We start from the raw sequence: 22,396 nt of genomic DNA, 5'->3' as shown, positions 1-22,396 counted from the left end.
TTTTTGGGTTTTCTGGTCTTTTTAAATTCAGGGGGAAACCCAAAAACATCTTCCTTTAATTCTTTGGCACTTCAAAAGAATTTAGAATTGTCTAAAAAAAAAAAAAATATCGCTGGAGGAGCTGTGTGAACAAGCTTAGTGTCCTGCTACTGTATCTAGTCAAGTGTACGGATACTACAACTTTGGCAAATCCCATTAATACTTTAAGAAGTCAAAGACTTTAAAACTTCTAAAGAAAGTTCCTGTGAAGCAGTTACACAGGCAAGTTTAAGCAAGCAGGGTGTATATACAATATGGTAACAAATATAATGCAAACAAAAGATCTGTTTAATTATAGTGGAAATAATTGTTATTTAAAAGTGACTTCATCATAAAAGAATAAAATAGTCCTAGTGGCAAAAGAATTGTATATTATGATGCCTTAAGACTAGAAACAGAAGACAGAAATTTCAAAGTAAAGCCTTGGCAGACACCCAGTCTCCATAAGAAGAATTCTGGCCAAATACTTCATAACTTCCAAGATTTGTTCATGTCCCTAGTGACAGAATCCCAGGTTGTTCATTTTGAATCAAATGCAATTTGAGTCCTGCAGACTTACAAAGGTCTCCTATCTTTACATGGTGATTTACATCAGAACTTCTTTCCTAAAACCTGTAACTTACAATTATTTAGGAATATGGTCTATGCATAAAAAGGTAGAAGAAAGTAGGTGAGGGGATAAGGAGAACAAGGAAGTAGATGCCCAGGGTGCTTATTTTTCAAGTCCTATCAGTAGAAAGAAATGCCAGCTCCAAATAGTTCACCATTATGCAGACCTGGAACACCACCCTGGCCACTGCCCTGATTAAGTACGTTAGGCATACGAAGATGGTAGCTGATAACTTAATCAATTGGTGGTTTCTGTGCCATACAAGTCACTAACTAGTAATGGAGAAAAGAAATCTCTCCCATAATTAAACTATACAATCTTTTCCTATTAAAATATATAGTTGACATGGTTCAGGAAAGTTTTCCAAGGTCATGCCATAGTTATTAAGAGAAGCAGGTTACCATCCTGTCTTTGATTTCCTATTCAGCAGTGGTCTTTTCAATTTTTTTTTTTTTTTGGTTTTTTTTTTTTTTTTGAGACAGTTTCCCTGTAGCCCCAGGTGGCCTGAAACTTAACATGTAGACAAGGCTGGCCTCACAGAGAGCCACCTGTCTTAGTAACACATCATTTAAATATTTCAGTAACTTTGTTTTTATATTCCTTAAGTTTCTATCCTTTAGCCAAGATAACTGTCATCACTGATATGAACTACTGTCTCTCAAATAGTCTAGTCTTTGTTCGTTTGCTGATACAGGGTCTTGCTATATAGCCCGGGCTGGCCTCAAACTTGCAATCTGCCTGCCTCTGCTTCTCTGGTGCTAAGATAAATGCACCATTGTGCCCAGCTTGGTTTAGCTCTTACTTTATGTTTACTACTCATTTGTATTTCCCTAATGTTTGGCTATTCGAGGCACTAAAAACAGATTTATTTAGTAAATAAGTAAATGCAGAAAAAAAAACCCATTCATATATGACTACAAACTATTTTAAGGCTCTACTAACATAAATGTTTAATATATTTATAAACCACATTGCTCCAAAAGAACTTTATGACAACTTATAAAAAGATATAAATATATACAAGGCAGTAATCAAGAAAAGCTAGGGCCAGGAGAAAGTGAGAATGGGAGAGAAAATGAGGTTAGCGTAGAGGATGCAAGTGATGCTCTCCTATACCCCAGTGCTTTCTAGCTCAGAAATGCAGCTGATTATATAAGACAGTAGTCCTGAGATAAAAGCAAACCAGTTGTTCAGGACAAATTCAACTATATGTAATACTGAAAATAGAAAATTCTGACTCTATAGGATGATACCACTGTGAAACAGTGCATCAGATTTTCAGTAATACCGACTCAATCATCTGTAGCCTAGACTACAAAAAAAACCCTTTGAATTGATGTTTCTGATTTTAATTTTGTCCGCTTTAAAATCTATTCTCCTCAAAGCAGCCAGATACAGCTTTCAAAATGTAAACTAGAACATGACATGTGCTTAAAAACTTTGACAAATTCCTCTCACATTTACCATTCAAACTCCTCCACAAGGTCCTGCATGGATTTTGCTGATAACCTTCCTTGCTTCATCTGCACCTGTCTATCCTGGCTCACTATGCTAAAGCCATAACCATCATCAGCTTTCTGTCCCTTTGACACATCTTAAGACTTTGCATTTTCTATTTCCTCACATCTTCCCATTTAGGTCACTTCCATAAAGAAGTGCTCCTGATCCACCAAGTTGGAATTGCCCACTTCACATCCAGTCACTATCACATTAACAAATTTCATTTTTTTTTTCATACTGCCTGAAAGCTCTTTTGAAGGTCCATCTGGAGCTATTTGAAGTTATCACTGTCTTCTGTAGATCTCCTAACAAAACAAAGTTTCAAGAACAGGAATTCTGCCTGTCTTGAGTCACCATGGTACTCTCAGCACCCAAAACAGTGCCCAGAGCAGGTGCACAAGCACTTGCCAGATACATTAAGAAACATCTGAAAATGGGGCAGGTTCTTGGTGATCTGGCTTAATCTGACCCACTTTTAGTTTCCCAAATACTTTTAAGGCTGAGGTAGGCACATCATGAGTTTAAGGCCAGCATGGGCTACATAGCAATAGCAAGATACTCTCAAAACAACAACAACAACAACAGAAATTTAAATAGGTGAATAAATAAGTAAGCAATACTATGGTTAACAGTTGCTTGGTTTTCATGAGGTACACTAAAAAGTCCAGACTTGTAATTTGACCACGAAAGAAATGGCATATATAAGGGTGATATATGAATCTGTGAAGGGAGGAAGAGCTTTTGGGTTGCCTCTTTTAAAAATGGTGCAGAACAAGAGGATGGAGCAATAGCTCAGTGGCTAGGAGCACTAGCTGCTCTTGCAGAGGACTGTGTTCAGTAATTAGCACCCAACTGGTGGCTAACAACCATCCAAACTACAGTTCCTGGGGACTAGATGCCCTCTTCTGGCCTCTGCAGGCATAGCACACACAGATGCATTTACACACATGCAGGCAAAAACATACAAAATTAAAATAAGGATTAGACACAGTGGAGCATGCCTTTAATCTAAGCACTACCGAGGCAGATATCAAGGCCAGCCTGATCTACATAGTGAGTTCCAGGCCAGCTGGGGTTACAGGGAGACCCTGTCTCAAAAAAACAAAAATCTCTAAAAAATAAATAAAAAAATATGAAGAAATGGCACAGACTATATCATAGCCCAATTTTGGGGAGTTTTGGTAGATTTGTTGTTTGGTTTTGTTGTTTGGTTTGGTTTTGTTTTGCTTTGAGAAAGTTGAACTATTGTGATCAAACCCAGGGCCTTATGCATGCTGAGCAAGTATTCTATCACTGAACTACATTTCTAGCCCTCTTACTCCAATTAAATGAGATTTTTATAAATGATAACGATATGGATAAGAACAAGTCAAGTTGTTGATGCTGATAACATTTTGAAAGCAAAAACAAGGGATGAATGGAGGGTATAACTCAGGGATATAGAGGCCCTACCACAAAACAAACAAAACAAAAAACTAGAACTAGGCTTGGTAATAAAGTCCTGTAATCCTAGTACTCAGGAGGCAGAAAGATGAGGATCAGGAATTCGAGAATATCCTTGGACACAGAGCAAATTCAAGGTTAGCCTACAGTACTTCAGAACCTGTCTCAAACAAAACAACAAACTAACAATCAAAAAACCTACAAAGGACTGGCTGATATTGGAATAGGAACTCTCCTGGAGGCAGAGGTTCTTCCTTGGTGTCATTAATAAAAAGATGCATGTACCAGGTCACAAAGTGACTTTTTAAAAAATATTTTTTACAAATCTGTCAGCTCCAAAGAATGATGGGAAGAAAAACAATGCATTTAAGTCTAAAACTTCTCTTAGCTAGCATGGAGGACTACTGGCATCAAGTAAAAGAGATCAACTGAACAAAGAAGCTTTATTTTTCCTCTCTTTTTGCACCAATAGGTGCTTATGGCTAGGTTAATATGTAAAATAAGACAACTGGCTAAGTTCTAAAAAAATTGAAGCTCTTTTTTGTCTTATTTATAATACCCTTAAATAGTACTGTTTTCTTTCTGGAAGTTCTAGTTTTGTTTTAAGGATCTAAATTTGGCAAGTATTAGATATTCAGTCTTAAGGAAAGGTACAATTATCTTGGGGAAAAAAAAGTCACTTCAAGCTCAGTTTCTTTTATTATGAGACATCTTTTTTAAAAAAAAGCAGAAAAATATATAACTAACCTTGATCATTTTATCAAAATACATATCTTGCCAAGTGCAGTGGCAAATACTTTAATCCCAGCCCTTGGAAGCAGAGGCAGGTGGCTCTCTGTGAGACTGAGGCCAGCCTGGTCTACATAGTAATGTCCAGGCCAGTGGGGTTTATGGGCTATTTTATAAGATCCTGTCTCAAAAAATAAAATCTATTCTTCCCATTTTTCCATCTCACTTATAAGAAGATTAGTAAGGAAAAATTCATGCTAACAAATATATTCTTTAGTTCAGTAAGGACTCTGATGACTACCAGGATTTGAAGGATACATGAACTAGTATCTTAATTTCTCACTAAATCTCATTCTTCACAAGCCCGTGTTGCCATTCATTCTTCTTAGAAACAAGTTATCCTGTGTAATTGACTGTCTGGTTTGCTGCACCTAAGCAGCATTAATCCTCTAGCAATTATTATCTTTTGTAATGTCACCTGAATGCTTAAAAAATAGGAAGCTCAACAAATTGTTTTTGAAAACTATTTTCATCATATTTTTGTATTATTTACATTGAAATATTTAAAGTTTATCTATCTATCTAAAAGCTTATCTAGTTACAGTTATAACCCTCTGTTTTAATCAGGTATCTCTAGGGGCCTATATATTAATGTAACAGCCATCTAGATAAGTCTTGTTTTCAAACCATTGGACACAAAACACTTTGCAGCATATTAAGAAATTTTTGTTGGGGCTGGAGAGATGACTTAGATTAAAAGAACTGGCTGCTTGTGCAGAGGACCCAGGTTGGTTCCCAGTACCCACTGGGAGGTTAACAGCTGTCCCTTAACTCTAATTCCAAGAGATATGACATCCTCTTCTGGTCTCTGTGGGCACTTCATACACATGGTACACTTATGAAATGTTTATTATTATGCCAATATCATAATCACCTGAACAAATAGACTGACTCTTAAATTCAGTTTTTTGTTTGTTTTTATTTTTTTGAGACAGGGTCTCCCTGTAGCTCCAGATGGCATGGAACTTGCTATGTAGACCAGGCTGGCCTCAAACTCACAGAGATTTGCCTGCCTCTCCCTCCCAGGTGCTGGGATTAAAGGCATGCCCCACCACACCTGGCATTAAATTATGTTTTTAATCTATTAGAATAGTCTGTCTCCAAGAACTGTGCTGACTGATCTCTCTTGTCCCCTCACCTTGTGCCAATGGAACTGTTTCTCAGGAATCCTATCTTTGCCAGATCTAATGCTTTTCTGATCGAGTCCTTACTGTCTTTTAAGTACAGAATTATGTCATCTGCAAACAGGGATAATTTGCCTTCTTCCTTTCCTATCTATGTCCCTTTTATTTCTTTTCTTGTGCTATTGCTGTATCTAGGACCTTCGAGCACTATACTGAATAAGAGTAGAGAGAGTGCGCACTCTCATCCCCTTCCAAATTTTAGAGGAAGTGCTCTCAATTTTCCCCTATTTAGTACAATGTTGGCTCAAAGTCTGCCATATATTCCTGGTTTACTCAGGACTTTAAAAAATTATATCTTATTTTTTATTTTTTGTGTGTATGAGTGTATTGTCTGCATGTATGTAAGTGCATCTATGCTGTGCAGAGCAGAGATCAGAGAGGGCGTCAGGTCCCCTGGATGGTTGTTAGCCACCATGTGGCTGCTCTCAACCATTGAGCCATCTCTCCAGCCCCTATTCAGGACTTATCATGAAAGGGTATTGAACTTTGTAGAAGGATTTTTCAGCACTGATTGAGATGATCATGTGATTTCTGTCCTTAAGTCTATTTATGCATTATACTATACATACTGATTTGTATACGGTGAAGTAAACTTGCATCTTTGGAATGAAATCATCTTGGCCATGGTGTATAATCTTCTTAATGTGTTTTTAAATTTGATTTTCAAATGCTGTATTGAGAATTTTCACATCTATGTTTATCAGGGAAACTGGGATATGGTTTTCTTTTTTGTTATGTCCTTATCTGGTTTTGGTATCAGGATAATGCTCATAGAATGAGTTTGGTACTGTTATTTCTTTTTCTATTTTATGGAAGAGTTTGAGAAGAATTTGGTAGCAAATCCCTCTGGACTTGGGAGAGGTTAAAAAGGAAGAGGCAGACAACACCAAGTGATACCAAGCAAGGAGAGCAACTTTCTATACTGTTATATGATATATAAGCAAGTACAAATGCTGTGAGAAACTGCTTCACTACATCTACTCAAACTGTTCACATATTCACTCCCTGGCTCAGTAATTCTACTCCTAGACAAATGACTTCACAGAAACATGTGCATATGTTTACCAAAAGGCACAGAAAATAATATGTATGTTAGCACTATTTATAACAGCAAAAATGGAATCAATTCATATGTAATATACATTAAGTTGGGGGATATATTTGTACAAGGACAAACTACGCAACCAAGATAATAAGCCACAGATAGATCTGACAACATGGATATGTCTGTGCAACAATACTAAAAAATGAAGGCAGAACCAAAAAGTTACATTGTATGGTTTCATGTATACCAAGTTCGAAATCAAGCTAAAGTTTGATTTCAGTGGTGGTTCTTTGAGGGAAGGGTCATGGCTGGAAAGAAACACAGTGTGGCATGGGAGGGGCTCTTTGAAGCTACTGCTCAAGCCCTCATTCTTGATTTGGGTGTTACAGAGAAACAATCACCTTGTGAAAAATCAACAGTATTATTATTATTTTTTCAAATGTATACTGTACTTTAACAAAACATTAATTTGAAAGGTGCTATGAGATTTAAATATGTGGGACTGACTTTCTGAACAAATAACTTTAACCTAACCTTATCACCAAAAAGTTAATGGGTATTTGTTGGCAGAATTATCCCATTTGTATTATAAACTATATGTGGGATCAAACTGATAACATGTTTGTGCTTGTTTGTGCTGTTCTAGGTTAACAGGGGTCAGAGAGGGTAAAATCCTTGTCTGTAAAATAAGGGTCTGCTTTTACTTCCCCATTTCACGCTGGATTACAGTTTCAGTAAAGAAAGAACAAGGCCTTTGTTCATAGCACCATTCTGGGAGAAATCTGAAGGAAAAGAGTCCCAGAGCAATTAGGTCCCACTCTGGGTCAGAGGATGCTAAGAGTCAGGCTGTGATTATTCAGGCAATGCTATAAGGTGGCATCACATAACGCCACACAAATATATTTTATGCAATTCATATTCTTCCAGAAATCCCTACATATAGTTCAGAGGACCAGTCCTCTTTTCCCTTGTTGTCCCAAATAAAATATTTGAAAATGGGATCTAATCCTAGAAGAGATAAGGGAAATAAGATAATTGTTATGGATATATTTGGAAGAAGAAAATGACATATCTGACTAATATCTAGGCAAGTAAGAATCACATATTTTTTTTCTCTACAGACCCAGACCTCTAATACTGTAAAACTAATATTCCAAGAACCTGAAAAACGTGCTTCATATGAAGCACCTGATCACTCGCAAGTCTTGTATTTTTCTCCTAGATGCACTCCCACTTGTGACTGTCTTTATCATCACACAATATTCAAGGTCCAATTTCTAAACACAGTGGTCTAACCCAAATGTGACTGTCCTATGACTGCAGTCTAAGAATTCCAATCACACTGTCCCTGTGGAGGTTAACTAAAACCACCAGATCTCTTCTTACATGTCAATTTTCCAGCATCTTGTATTTTTATTTAATTAAGAAATATAGCATTTAATATTTTTCTTCTTCTTTTCTTTTTTTGGTATTTTTGAAACAGGGTCTCCCTGTAGCCCCAGCTGGCCTGGAACTCTCTATATAGACCAGGCTGGCTTTGAACTCGGAGATCCACCTGCCTCTGCCTCCCAAGCACTAGGATTAAAGGCATGTGCCACCATGCCTGGCTATTTTTTACTTTTTTAAAAGCCAGGTCTACAGCATTAATTTCCTTCGGTGGATCTGGCCTCAAATCAAATTAGAAAGTGATTAGTTACTCCTATAATAGTCATGTCACTACTGCACAATTGGGCACATCTTACCTGGAAGGTTGGTATTATAGCTCACAGCATTCAAAGCTAGGAAAGATGGTTGATAACTTTTCTTTCTCAGAAGCCTATATGCATAGCATTTCCTGATACTAAGAAAGTAAGCCCACAGGGAGGAAGCTTCCAACTCAGTTCCAGTTTGATTTCTCTGTCCTGCAACCAAAGTGTGTGGTGTCTTCAACAACAGGGTCTTACTCACTAGTTCTCATGTGCAACCAAAAACTATAGGCAATAACCTGCATTATTTGGGGGCCTCTAGAGTACTGAGAACGTTTTGATTCTATCTTCTGTTATCTTAGGTAACTCCTACCTTTATGTAATCATCAAATTCATATTTTTGTCATAGTAATTAATTAAAAGATATCTTGATCCCAGTCAGAGACAACCATCTATAGAGTAGCGCCAGAGTAATCCTTAAAGTAGGATTTCCTAAAGGATGTTTTATGTAATACATCCCAAAATGAGTGAGGCAAGGGTTCTATGAAGTACTTAGAAAATGTTGGGTTGCTGCAGAATTTATATCCTTAAAATTTTAATGTGCTCAGTCCCTGAAAGAGTAATAAAATATAAAATGTCTTTCATTTTTCTCAAACTTATTTGAGTTGGAAATCTTTTTCTTTTCCCCAAGAAGTGGGATCTAGCCCAGGACCTCATCCCATGTTAGGGAAGTGTTCTACAACTGAACTATACTCCCAGCTTGGAAACCTTTTCTATTTAATTTTTATTTAAAATTTTTAATTTTTTTTTATTTTGTGTGTATGAATATTTTTCCTGTATGTATGCAAGGGCATACATATATCCTGGAACTGTAGTAACAGATGTGTTAGCCAAGAGCATTAGCTGCTCTTGCAGAGGACCCAGATTTAGTTCCCAGCACCAACACAGCAGCTCACAACCATTAGCTACAAACCCACCTTATTGCTTTATAATTCAATCTACCTAAAATTCTGCATATTATCCAAAGAAGAATCAAAACATTATCAAATGAAGCAGTATTTTGTCAATCTAAGTAATTTACCACAAAGTTAAACAGCACCAATTAAATAAGGTTTAATTCTAGTAACACTGAAGCCAGGGATATTCCATTTACTATAGTTATGCTCAGAGGCAATAAAAGTTGGAGGTATTTTAGGTTTTTCACCAAAATGGTCACAATTTTAAAAGGTACTGTGGTTCAAATATAATCCTTAACTACATGGGAAATTCAGCTACATGAGTTACTTCATTTTACAATGAATTTTTTCTGTTGTATTAAGAATGATTTACAAAAAGCATCACTTAATACTACATATAAAGAGAATCTTATAGTAAAGGAGCCTTAAAATTTTTAGGCTCTTGCCAGAAAATGGTCACAATTTTAAAAGGTACTGTGGTTCAAATATAATCCTTAACTACATGGGAAATTCAGCTACATGAGTTACTTCATTTTACAATGAATTTTTTCTGTTGTATTAAGAATGATTTACAAAAAGCATCACTTAATACTACATATAAAGAGAATCTTATAGTAAAGGAGCCTTAAAATTTTTAGGCTCTTGCCAGATGTGGTGGCGCACGCCTTTAATCCTAGCACTTGGGAGGCAGAGGCAGGTGGACCTCTGTGAGTTCAAGGCCAGCCTGGTCTACACAGTGAGTTCCAGGCCAGCTGGGGCTACACACACACACACACACACACAAAAAAAAAAAAAAAAAAAAAAAAAAAAAAAATCTTTTTTTAAGGCTTTCAGATATTGTAAAAAAAAAAAAATTGCACATATTGAAGTCCACTTAAAAGATACTTTAAAAGTGTAGATGGCTTTTGTATTTAAAAAAAAGAGTCAAACATATTAAGTCTATAAAATACCATCATTTAAGTGACTTAATTTTAGAAAGGTGGATGACTAGTTTTACTTGTAAGAAAATTTTACACATACAAATCACATTCAAATGGCAGTTTAAACTGAGGTACATATTCACATAATGAAGTACCAGCACCATTAATCCTCCATGAGGTCTCTTAGAGCAGTAGGTGTTAAGATGCTGTTGAGATAACTGGCTTCCATTAGCAAGTCTGTGATTGGCAGGAGATAAAGTCTTTTCACTCGCAGGTCAGCTATTTCCTTTTCTGTAGGAGGGCAATCCTGATGATCTGTCTTTAGCTACAGTCTCTTACAGAGTCCCAGGTCTCCTGCCTTCAACTTTGATACGTTTCTAACTTTCCTTTTGTATCAGCTCACACTTGTCATCAACTCTTCTATTCAGTGCAGCAAATATCAGGAGTTTGACCTCAGGGCAAAGTCCGGGTGGGCAGGTAAAATGTGACCATTGGACCTACTTCCTAATCTTTCATACCCCACAATTCAAGAAGCAGTATCAAATTCAGACTCAAAAACAGAAGCATGACCCCTTATAAGTACTATGAAAAGAACTCTTTTGCCTTTCTAAGTATACTTGAAAAGAACTGTCAGCCATCCTATTAAGACAGAAATGGATCACAGACCAGAAAGAAAAAAAAGGAAAAGTGCAGAAACTCAACTGAAATGTAAATAAAGATCTTAGCACCCCTTTATGTTTGGTGATAAAGTCCTTCATATAAGTTTAAGAATATTATAATATATATGTATAAAGTCAAACATAAAAACCCAATCAAAACTTTAAGGCACCCATTTAAATAATCACTAGCATCTGGCAGAACATACTTTTATCATCTCATTTGAGAATTTTGTTTTCAAGATCAGTTTATTTTTTGGCCAATTCTCATATTGCACATTTCATAATATAAGTGTTTATAAATTAACTTTAAAAGCAAATACAGGTGGAAATTAAGTACCCTTTTTAATTTACTGAACCTAAGCTACTGAAATCATAAAGTTTGACTTATGGCCACAGTGATACAGTAGAAAAAAGCAAGAATTAGTTAGTGTCTCATTTTAGAACATAAAAGTACAAGTATAGTATAACATTAAATTTCAACATTAATAGAGAAAAAATGTCTCTTAAAAGTAGAAAAATTAACACATTATATTAGTTCATTAAATTTTTCTATCCACTACCCTCTTTCACTGCTTGCTTAAGGCTGTACTTTAGGATAGTGGTTGATACTTACATAGCTCACCCTGTAAGTCCAAAATTGTAGCAATTCTCTATACATGTCATAATAGAATTCACAATTGTGCATATTTCATAGTAGGTTTCTAAAATTCACTTGAAAATCTCTTGAATAGCTTATATTGATAAAGGAAAGTCAATCAGGACTTAATGTCTTCTAACTGCACATATTTAAAAAGTAAATTCAATCAAAACAACAAGATATTATTAACATAAGTATACCTTAATAACAAATTCCTAGGGAGTTATATGCTTGTAAAGAGGCCTTCTATGCTGTCAAATAATGGCTGTCTTTGAAGGAAGAAAATAACTGAGATCAAATTTTATCTAGACAATTTAAAAAAACAATTTTTTTTTCCAACAGAAAGAAAAGTTTACTTAATATACTGCAAGAGACAGTGGATTGGGCAGTAATAAGACCACTATTTGAGGGGCTGGATAGATGGCTCACTGGTTAAGAGCACTGATTGTTCTTGGGAAGGACCTGGGTTCGATTCCCAGCACCCACATGGCAGCTATGAACCGTCCTTAACTCCAGTTCCAGGGGAATCTGAAGCTCTCTTCTGACCTCCGCAGCAATGCACAACACAGGTGCACTCACATACATGTAGGCAATACATTCATACACATAAGATAAAATAATAAATAAAATAAAAAATTACACATATCAGTGGACAAGAATCATTGGTGGGCCATATTGTACAGTACTCTTGCAAAAGGGAGGTTTTTTTTAACTTAGAGTGTTCCAGGCCAACCTGGGCTACACAGGGAGACCCTGCCTCAAAACAAGGCAAAAACGAGTCAAAAATATTTTTTAAAAGTTAAAAAAAAAAAAAAAGAATACTATTTGAAACCTGTTTTTATTGCTGGTGGTAGTGGTGGTAAGTGTGGATGTGTGTTTTGAGTCAAGGTCTAGCTAATATTCGAGGAGTGTATCATCACATCCGTTTTTTGTTTCTTTCTGTTTTTTAAGCTTAGGACCTTGCTAGGAAGTGCCCTATCACTGAACTACATCCCCATCCTTTTAGAAACAACAGAATCCTCAGTTTCATAAGCTATGTGACTACAAACTAGTTAATGTATAAACTAGTTAAACACTAAGTCACACGAAACAGAAAATATCATGTAATAACTTTCAAATTTTCTGTGAACAAATTATGCATATATAATGGTAATTACCCCCAAATAATTTCCTTTTAATGTTCTCTTTTGGGTTGGAGAACATATACATCCTCCCAACCTGAAACTATACCCCTATAAATAAGTGGTCTCAACCTACTTGAGAAATGAATACACAATGAAACCTATTTCCAACCTGCTACAGGACTCCATTTTCTATAGTAGATCATTTTTCTTAGAGAAACAAGAATGCAATAGAAATCCTTCAAAAGGAATGCACCTGCTACAACAGAATCTCTTCTGGTAAACTGGAACAGAAACTGAGGGTTGGATTTCCTAGCTTTCTACCATCTTCCCCAGTTAGTAAGGCTAACAATCTATAGATCCAGGTCACCCAGATGTTCTTGGTTTGGCATAATATCTAAGTATTGATTATAAGCAGAAAAAAAAAAGCTCAGATATTTACAGACAAAATTTTGTAACAAAATTTTGCCTTTTCAACTTCCTTTTAAACTTGACTTGGAAATATAGCACTTACTTCCACATGACTCATTGTCTTCTAAGGATTCTTAACCAACTTGGACATTCTTCTTCTCTAAGGGACTTTTAAGCTCCACAGGATGAAATTATCTCATATTACTTTTGTATCTACTTCAATCTCATGTCTTCATCTAATAATGAATATATAGTAGCCAGTAAATACTATTAAATACTGGCTGAGAATTAGAGCAAAAAGAGCACTATTTCCAAATATTTATTGCAGACTTCCTTAACTGCTCAAATTGGTCTTGCTGCAAATATCAGTGTGGTAAGAGTCTGCTTATAGCAAGGCAGAGCCTTATCGAAGGTCATCTCCACCCCCAAAAAGGGAATGGGCACCATTAACAGACTGATCACAGTGGCTTTGTTTTAATTCAGTCTTCACATGGTTTCTTGCCAAGGATAGCAGTCACTCCTGTCAATCTAGCAATCCTGAATCCTCTGGAAGGGATCACCCCTGCCTCTATACCCTCTGACTCCTTGGCTCTACTAAGCTCTTTAATCCTAGGATTAAGAAAGAAAAAGAAAAAGGAGAAGAAAGAGGAAAGGAGACAGAAGGAAAACTAAGAGGAGAGAGAAAAAGGAAAGAAAATTAAAACGTAGCCAACAGAGTAGAAATGTCAAAAGTGAAAAGTGAACACAAGAAAGAGCTCATACTTGCTATTAAACTTGAATACCAGAACAATTACGTAAATGAATAATTATATTTTTTGAATAATAATTTTTTAAACCAAGTTTTATCCTTCTTTCTGAAAGCATACAGAAAATTTATAAAATTTACAATTAACAAAATTTTAAGGGAATGGTTACTTTCTAGATTGTAATAATTTACATTTAACTTGCATCCTGATAATAATGTTATTACAAATTTTCATGTATGACCAATACATTATTAAAAAATAAACTTTAAATGTCAGCAAACCAAACTACAGGGAAATATACTTTTCAAGTAATGATTAAATTAAATACTCATTGTGGGAATGCTTCATAAAGTTGAGACACTGCATGGACACAGGTTCAGAGATGTGCCAAATACATAGCAATCAAAAATGTATCTTCCAAAGGAAAAAGAAAGCATCTTTTAAATACAGGTTATTTCAAGGCAAACCGGCATTCTGGTAGCATTAAAGATAAAAAGGCAAGAGAGAGCAGCAAATGCAGAGTGCATTATCACATCTTACTTGTCGGAGGTCAATGAATGCTAGCTGCAGGGTGTCCCCTTGGAATCCTGGCACAGGCTCAGAGCTGGCAAACACTATTGTAAAGATTTAAAAAGAAGTGGGAATTAGAACAAGATTAAAAAATGTGACTGTAACGGCTGCATTTCTACTCATTACAAATGTGTTATAATATTTACTCACAATCATTTCAAAGGAAGACTACTTACAACCTTCCATTCCTAGTACTGATATCCTCCCCACACTTATTACCACAAATATTTTAATAATTTTAAACTTCTAATCTTCCATTTCATCAAGGTAATCTTTAATCACAATAAACATAGAAAGGTTATGCTACATAAAGTTCAAGAGTAGTAATATACTTCAATCAAAGTGAAGTTTCTGACTCTTTCTAGCCTTAGGTGAATGATTACAGAAGCATTTTGAAACTACCAATTCCATGGCTGTCAACATATTTCAAAATATCTGCTTAGTTATACAACATGCACTATAAAAATCTCACCTCTAGCTAACAGCAATAAAAGGCAGACAGCAAGGTAAGGGTCAGTTTTACATGCAGACAACAGGCAAAACATTTTAAGTAGCAAAATCAGGATGATTCAAGAATGTCTATCCATGTCACTTAATATTTTCTTTCATAAAGGAATTCTGTTTCTTCAAAATGAAAGAATATCTGAAGACAAGATTTTTTAAAATTCAAGACATTTTCATGTTTTAAAATTTTTATTAATTTTTATTTTATATGTATGAGTGTTTTGCCTTCATGTATGTAAGTGCCCCCAAGCATACAGAAGAAGGTGTTGAATTTCCTGGAAATGGAGTTACAAATGGTTGTTAACCGCCATGTAGTTTTTGGAAACAAAACCTTAGACTTCTGTAAGAGCAGCCAGTGCTCTTAACTACCGAGTCATCTCTCCAGCCTCCAAGATATTTTTCGATAATTTTTGTGCTTTAATCTTAATCCTACCAGTCAGGTCTGGTGGATCAGGCCTGTAATCTTCAAAGTCCAAGGCCCATTTGAACTATAGCATGAGTTCAAGATGAGCTTGGATAACCTAGGGAGACTCTATCTCAAAAATAAAGAGAGGGCTTGGCTATATATAGCTCAGTCACAGTACTTGCCCAACAAGCACAAGACCCTAGGTTCAAATCCAATACAGGGGGGAAAAAAAAAGAAAACACACACACACACACACACACACACACACACACACACATATCCATATCCCCTGCCCAACTCCACATTTTTACACACATCTCTGATAAGAACATTTGTATTCATTCTGTCTTCCCATTAGCACCCCAATTTTCTTAGAAACATTACAGAATGTTCATCTGTGAATTTAACTGAGCCAGTATTTTAGAAGCTATTTATAATTTCTGCCTATATGGTTCTTGGAATAACAAAAATAAATAAGTTTAGTGAATTCTGGCTGAAATATACTGTAAAAGGGCTCAAAATCAATAATTAAAAACAAACCAGGCATGGTGTCATACACCTTTAATCCCAGCACTTGGGAGGCAGAAGCAGGCGGATCACTGTGAGTTCAAGGCCAGCCTGGTCTCCATAGCAAATCTAGGCCAGCTGTGGCTACAGGGAAAATTTTACACACCTTAATTTACTTGGCATCTTTGGGGAATAAAAAGTTTAAAATAAGTTATGGTTGTTTTAAGGAAATGACAACTTTTGGTTTACAGTATCAAGGTTTTTAAATTTCCAGCATTTTGGGACATTATAAAATCTGTTCATCTTTGTTTTTCTTCCTACTTCCTTTCTTCACCCCCAGACAGTGTTTTTCTGTATGTTGTCCAGAGTAAACTCAAACTTGTGGGCTCATGTGATCCTCCTGCCTCTGCCTCCCAAGCAACTGAGACTGCAGTGCAATTGAATCTGGCTGGTTAACAAAGAGGTGTTATACATCCTTTAAGTATACGTACCTTTCAAATATAAGTGCTACTATACACCCTGCCCCCCGCCATACTTCTAAGAAACATGAGACATGATTAAACTTGCCTTTCTCAGGTCCCCTAGCACCAGAAAACCCAGTACTTTAATGAGCAGATCTAGCCACACTTCCCAGCAGGTAGCATAATTTACTCCTGTTTCCGCCACTTCACAATGAAAAGGGGCACACTCATACACAGTGGCAACTGCATCTCTCCTGAGTATGTCCCAGATAACTGAGTTTCCCTATTCCTATTAAGATTTTATTTGAAGAATGACAAGCAACATTATAAATACTTAAGACCACATAAATAAAGCCTTCCCATAAATGCGGCAGATCATTTTATCTATTATGCATAGAAGCAGCTCAATTCCAATTATGCTTGCAATTATAATCTACTTAATTCTGAAGGTTTTTTTTTTTAAGATATCATTTCTTATAGCTCAGACTGTTCTCAAACTTGTGATCCTTCTGCCTCAACCTCCCACCTTTTCTGGCTTTAGAACTGTTCTATAATAATTCAGTTAGGCTGGGCATGGTGGCACATGCCTTTAATCCCAGCACTTGGGAGGCAGAGGCAGGTGGATCTCTGTGAATTTAAGGCCAGCCTGGTCTACCCAGTGAATTCCAGGCCAGCTGGGGCTACAGGGAGACCTTGTTTCAAAAAGCCAAAAGAAAAAAAAAGATTCAGTTAGAGGATACAGACCAATGGTAGAGCACTTCTCTGGGATACTCAAGGCCATGCATGGGGAAGACCCTTGGCACCACAGGGGGAAACAAAAAACAATCTCTCATTTTTTTTCTCCCTCAATTCCTGTTTAAGATATCACTGTTTAAGGTTCAGAGGCTTGGCATTAAACTCAAGAGTTTAATGTCAAAATTATAATATTATAAATTTATACATCATTTTACAGTTCATAAAACACTTTCTCATATACCATCTGTTTTGATCGTTATAACAACTTATTTTGGCCAACAAGGAATGTAGATGATGGCTTGTAAAATCTTCCTAGCAAAGATATATCTACTTTGAATATCCCCAAAAGTCCCTTGACAGCTCAGCCTTAAAGCTGTCCAGTTCTTCATTTTATAGCATAGAAAATTTAAAAGTGAAATGACTTGCCCAGGATCACACAGTTCATTTGCACATCCTAGCACTGATCTATTGATCCAGAATCTGATTATTCAGCCTCTCTCACCAGTATCTCATTTCTCACAGGAATTCAGCCGAGATAGACTACACTCACCAGTTTGTAACTCTTGGCATTTTCTCAATTTTATTTTATTTTATTTTATTTTTTCAGGGACAGAAGGAGCTTTAGCAATATGAAGATCTAGCACAGAGAATATTTGTAACAAAAAGCTATTCAATTTGATCAGTAGCTTCATATTTTTCCTTTACTTCTTTAAAACTCAAATGTAGGCAATCCTATGGTTTTCTCTTGAGTTTCTATATCTTAGCTCAAGCCATCATCAGTTCTAGGTGAGATTACAAAAACACTCCCATCTGCTCCTTTGGCTGCTTCTCCTTCCTCTTCTCCCAGTGTAATACATGTCAGATGTAACTGTTATTTAGGCATTTCAAAGTTTAACATCCTTTAATGGTTCACATTACCTTCATAATAAAACAAGACATAGGACTTTTACAACTGGGCTTCCTCTACTTCTCCAGCCTTATCTCTAAGACTTTCCTAGGAGCACTTTAAACCCTTTCCTAACCAGAATGCCCATACATCAGATCCTTGCATATATCAGATCCTTCTGCCTAGAGCACTTTCTTTTCCATCTGGATAACTCTTACTTATCCTTCAATTCAATCATCACCTTCGGTGGGAAGATTTGTCAGTGTTCTCACTGCAACTTCCTGCCCAGATCCTATCACAGCACCCAGTTTGCTGTCTTCTAATTGTTTCTGTCTGTGTCGTCCCACAAAACCATGAATTCCCTGATGGTAAGGACCTTATTTTCATTTCTAATTCCTACCAACTAAATAATAAATATGCAGTGAAAGTTTCATACATGAAAAGAGAGAAAAGGAAAAAGCAATAAAATTCTATAAGGATTAAACTGTAGTTAACCTGTTATCTAGCTTGTTGATTTGATCTAGAATGACTGCCCAACAGAACCTTCTGCAGTAATGCAGTTCTCTATAACTGTGCAGAACAGAATGTTTCATTTGATTCCGTACCAATTTAAACTTAATAGCCATACACACACTGTGTGCATCCTTAGGATATTGATATCGGAATAACTGAGAGTGGGTGAGGCTATTCTTAATGTATTCCTCAACAAAAATTAAATTGTGAATTCTTACATTGAACAAGAAGCTCCTAGGAAGCAAAGATTTCTTTTTACCTTTATATATCCTGTGTCTGGTATACAGGACATAGTCAACAAAGGTGTTGAATTAATTAATAAATAGTAATATACATAATAATTTGCTATTAATACTGACTCATGATCCCAGGAGGAGAGTACTATCTTTTAAAAAAATATTTTATTTATTAGTCTTATGTGTATGAGTGTATTGCCTGCATGTATGTAAGTGCACCTGTGTCATGCAATGCTTGTGGAGGTCAGAAGGGGGCAGCAATCTCCTGGAACTGGATCTATGGACATGGATGGTCATTAGCCACCATGTAGGTGCTGGGAATAGAACCCTGGTCTTCTGCAAGAGCAGCCAGTGCTCTTAACTACTGAGCCATCGCTCTAGCCCAGAGAATGCAATCTTTAAAAAAAAAGAACTTATGGCTGTTTTTTTAAATTCTTTGAGGTATTCAAATTCCTTCATCCAGATTCCCATATTTTGGGATTTCCTTGTTCTCCTGTGTGCAATCATTTAATAATAAGTTGACTTTCCTATTATGGCATCTTTGTCTTTGTTAATCACGGCCTTAAGGGCATTTTAAAACGACAAATAATGATCCTGATCTTCCAACAAAGGATTTTAATATAGTTTCTAGGCTCTAAAAATTTTAAGAAATCCAGGGCTGGAGAGATGGCTCAGTGGTTAAGAGCACTGGCTGCTCTTGCAGAACACCCAGGTTCAATTACCAGCACCCACATGGCAGCTAACAACCATCTGTAACACCAGTTCCAGGGGAATCCAACACCCTTTTCTGACTTCTACAAGCTTTGTACAACATCGGTCTACTTACATGATGCAGGCAATATACTCATACACATTTAAAAAATAATTTAAGAAATCTATTCTAAATAACTATTGTTTTGTAAAACTTTGTTTACCTCTAACTTGACTACTTTCTTTTTTACATTTATTTGTGTGTGTGTGCGTGCGTGCGTGCGTGCGTGCGTGCGTGCGTGCGTGTGTGTGTGTGTGTGTGTGTGTGTGTCAGAGGACAATTTCCAGATTTTAATTTTTTTTAATTTTGGCAAATTTTATGAAAACACATTTTTAAAACATTTTATCTCTTTTTATGTGTACAAATACACATTTCTTGCTAGATCTGGAAATTTAAAATAGCTAGTTGGAACTCAAATTTTTTCTATGCCAAGTACTTTGTGTAGACGGGATGACTAAGGGCGCCATCTAGTGGATTTCCTAGTGACGCAGAAAAATCACACAACTGTCAAAAGGCAGTATTCTTGCCTCTTTAACTTGTATTAAATTACAAGTGGTTTGCAGCAAGGGGGATACAAACCTTTATAATATTTATCATGCCATTTTGATATAAAGTAGTCTCTAGACCTCTCTATTTCATGGAATTAAAACGCAGCAAAGTACCCTCAATCAAATAATCTACCTGCTACTAAAACATGGAAGAAATTCAGGTATCCAAAAAATGCAGCAGTGCTCAGCTCATTTTCAACATGACACTGAAGTATTCTCCTCACACCAACCTCATGACTTTCTCTCAATCCTTGTATCTGGAGACATGCACCACAGCAAGACTAGCACTGGAAGCACTGAGACTGGACACACACCATCTACAAAGACTTGTGCTGCTGGTGGGTCATTTTCTTGCTTTGTTTAGCTTTTCTTTTAGTTGTTAAGCCTATATTCAAAATGAAGAATGGCTTGAAGATTTATCTATTCCTTAAAGACTATCAAAAGAGATGCCAAGTCAGACATTGTGCTGGCCTATCTATGATCCCAGGAGAAGAAAGCTGAAAGTTTGAGGCCAGCCTGGGTAGTTTAGTGAGACTCTGTCCCAAAGTAAAATGGTCTGGAGATGTAGCTCAGTGGTAGGGCACTTGCCTACCATGTACAAGGTCTTGGGTTCCAATCTCCAGCACAAAAAAATAACCCAAACAGCCAAAGCAGGTGCCAATACTCTTTGATAGAGAACTTTCCTAACAGCCATGGATTGAAGTTATTAAACTCTTAGCAGATGATAATTTCATGAAATATTTGTGTAGAATGCATACATGTTCTAGGTATATATTCTAGGCCTATCTGGATTAGTTTAAATATGGAGTAGAATCTGGTTCCCATATGCTTGAAAATACTCTGTATTTTGTCAGTAATGTGAAGGATTTCTGAGACACTTTTTTTGGCCTTTTTTAAATTAAATTTTTTTGTATTTCATATATAAAATTATCTTTATATCCCCTTCCCCTTTGGCACCCTCCACCCCCCTAATGGAGTTTATACATTATGTCATTTATGTTAAGGCCTATTATATAAAGTTAGTGTCCTGAGATGTCCCTCAGTGCAAGTTCATCCACCGAGGTTTAGTCAGCCTATCTAGAATCTCTCCCTTCGAGATCAGCTCTTCCTCACCCAGCAGTAATCAGCTGCCAATAATTCTTCAACTAAGATTGTGGCCTGCTGTTCATTTCCACAGTTCTGTGCTGGGTTTTTGTCTGTCTAAGTTTGCATGGGTCTTGTGCATGCTGACACCATTGCTGTAGGTTTGTATGAGAAGAGTCCCAGGCATCTGTAGGACCATTTTTGTATGATCATGCACCTTCTCCCTAGCTCTTGAAATCTTTCCACCCCCTCTTCTGCAATGGTCCCTGAGCTCTGGGTAGGTGGACCTCAATATAGGAGTCCTGTCCAAGAACCCACACTTTGCAGACTCTTATTCTCTGCCTTTTGACCTTTTGTGTTCCTGATCCTCTGTTGCATGAGGGAGCTTCATTGATGAGAATTGAAAGATGCATTAGTGTTCTCTTCATCCTTTGTTCTATTTTCCATGAGTCTTAGGTGTAGAGGTTGCATCCTAGATATGCCACTTAGGCTTGGACAATTCACAGAGAATCTCTGTGTATGACCAGCAATGTAACTCTGTAATAATCTCTGTCCATTGAAAAAGAAGCTACATTGGTGGGTGGTGACTGGGATACTTGTTTATAAGGATTTGGTGCCAGGATCCACAAATGAGGAAGAGTCTCTGTATAAGTTTCTAGATCCATCCATTTAGCTGCAATTTCATTACTGCATCTTTCTTTACTGCTGAATAGAACTCCATTGTGTAAATGTACCACATTTTATTAACCACTTGTCAGTTGAGGGGCACTTAGGTTGCTTCCATCTCTTAGCTATTGTGAAAAGAGCAGCAACAAACATGGCTGTACAAGTATCTCTGCAATAGTATGAGTCCTTTGGTATATGCCAAGAAGTGGTATAACCAGGTCATACGGTAGGTTCCTTTTTAGTGTTTTTAAGAGTTCCCCACACTGCTTTCCCTAAGGGTTGCATGAGTTTGCAATCCCAACAGCAGTGAATGAGTGTTTCCTTTTCTCCACATCCTTGCCAGCATTTGGTATCATTTATTCTCTTGATCTTAATGAGTCTGACTGGGGTAAGATGAAATCTTAAGGTGCTTTTAATTTTCATTTCCCTAATTACTAATGATGTTGAACACTTTTTTAAAATTAATTAATTAATTTTTCTTTTTTTATTTTTTTGGTCTTTTTGAGACAAGGTCTCCCCTGTACTAGCTGGCCTGGAACTCACTAGGTAGACCAGGCTGGCCTTGAACTCACAGAGATCTGCCTACCTCTGCCTCCCAAGTGCTAGGACTAAATGCATGTGCCACCACACCCAGTTCTGAATACTTTTTAATCTTAGATACTTTTGTAACAATTTAGTAAGAAGACATTATCTTTTCCTCAATCTGATTACCTCTGCAAGGTACCTATATTGAGAACCAATACATAGCAAACTTTTAATGAACATGAAACAAAATACACAGATTT

At 36.6% G+C, this 22,396-nt stretch overlaps 1 protein-coding gene across 1 annotated transcript in view; it reads right to left on the bottom strand.

Annotated features, from left to right (window-relative positions):
- Exoc6 (exocyst complex component 6) overlaps positions 1 to 22,396 on the bottom strand; it is a gene marked incomplete in the record, with an annotated part of 205,895 nt that overhangs the window by 26,680 nt on the left and 156,819 nt on the right. Inside the window, 1 exon segment of the mRNA XM_008849623.1 lies at positions 14,286 to 14,359. Within this exon segment, the coding sequence (XP_008847845.1) occupies positions 14,286 to 14,359 (74 nt within the window).

The sequence above is a fragment of the Nannospalax galili genome, unplaced genomic scaffold (genome assembly GCF_000622305.1).
Source record: "Nannospalax galili isolate Female #2095 unplaced genomic scaffold, S.galili_v1.0 scaffold384, whole genome shotgun sequence".
Classification (NCBI taxonomy): Eukaryota; Metazoa; Chordata; class Mammalia; order Rodentia; family Spalacidae; genus Nannospalax; species Nannospalax galili.
Note: the sequence above shows the minus strand (reverse complement) of the source record. Positions and strands in the feature narration are given on the sequence as shown.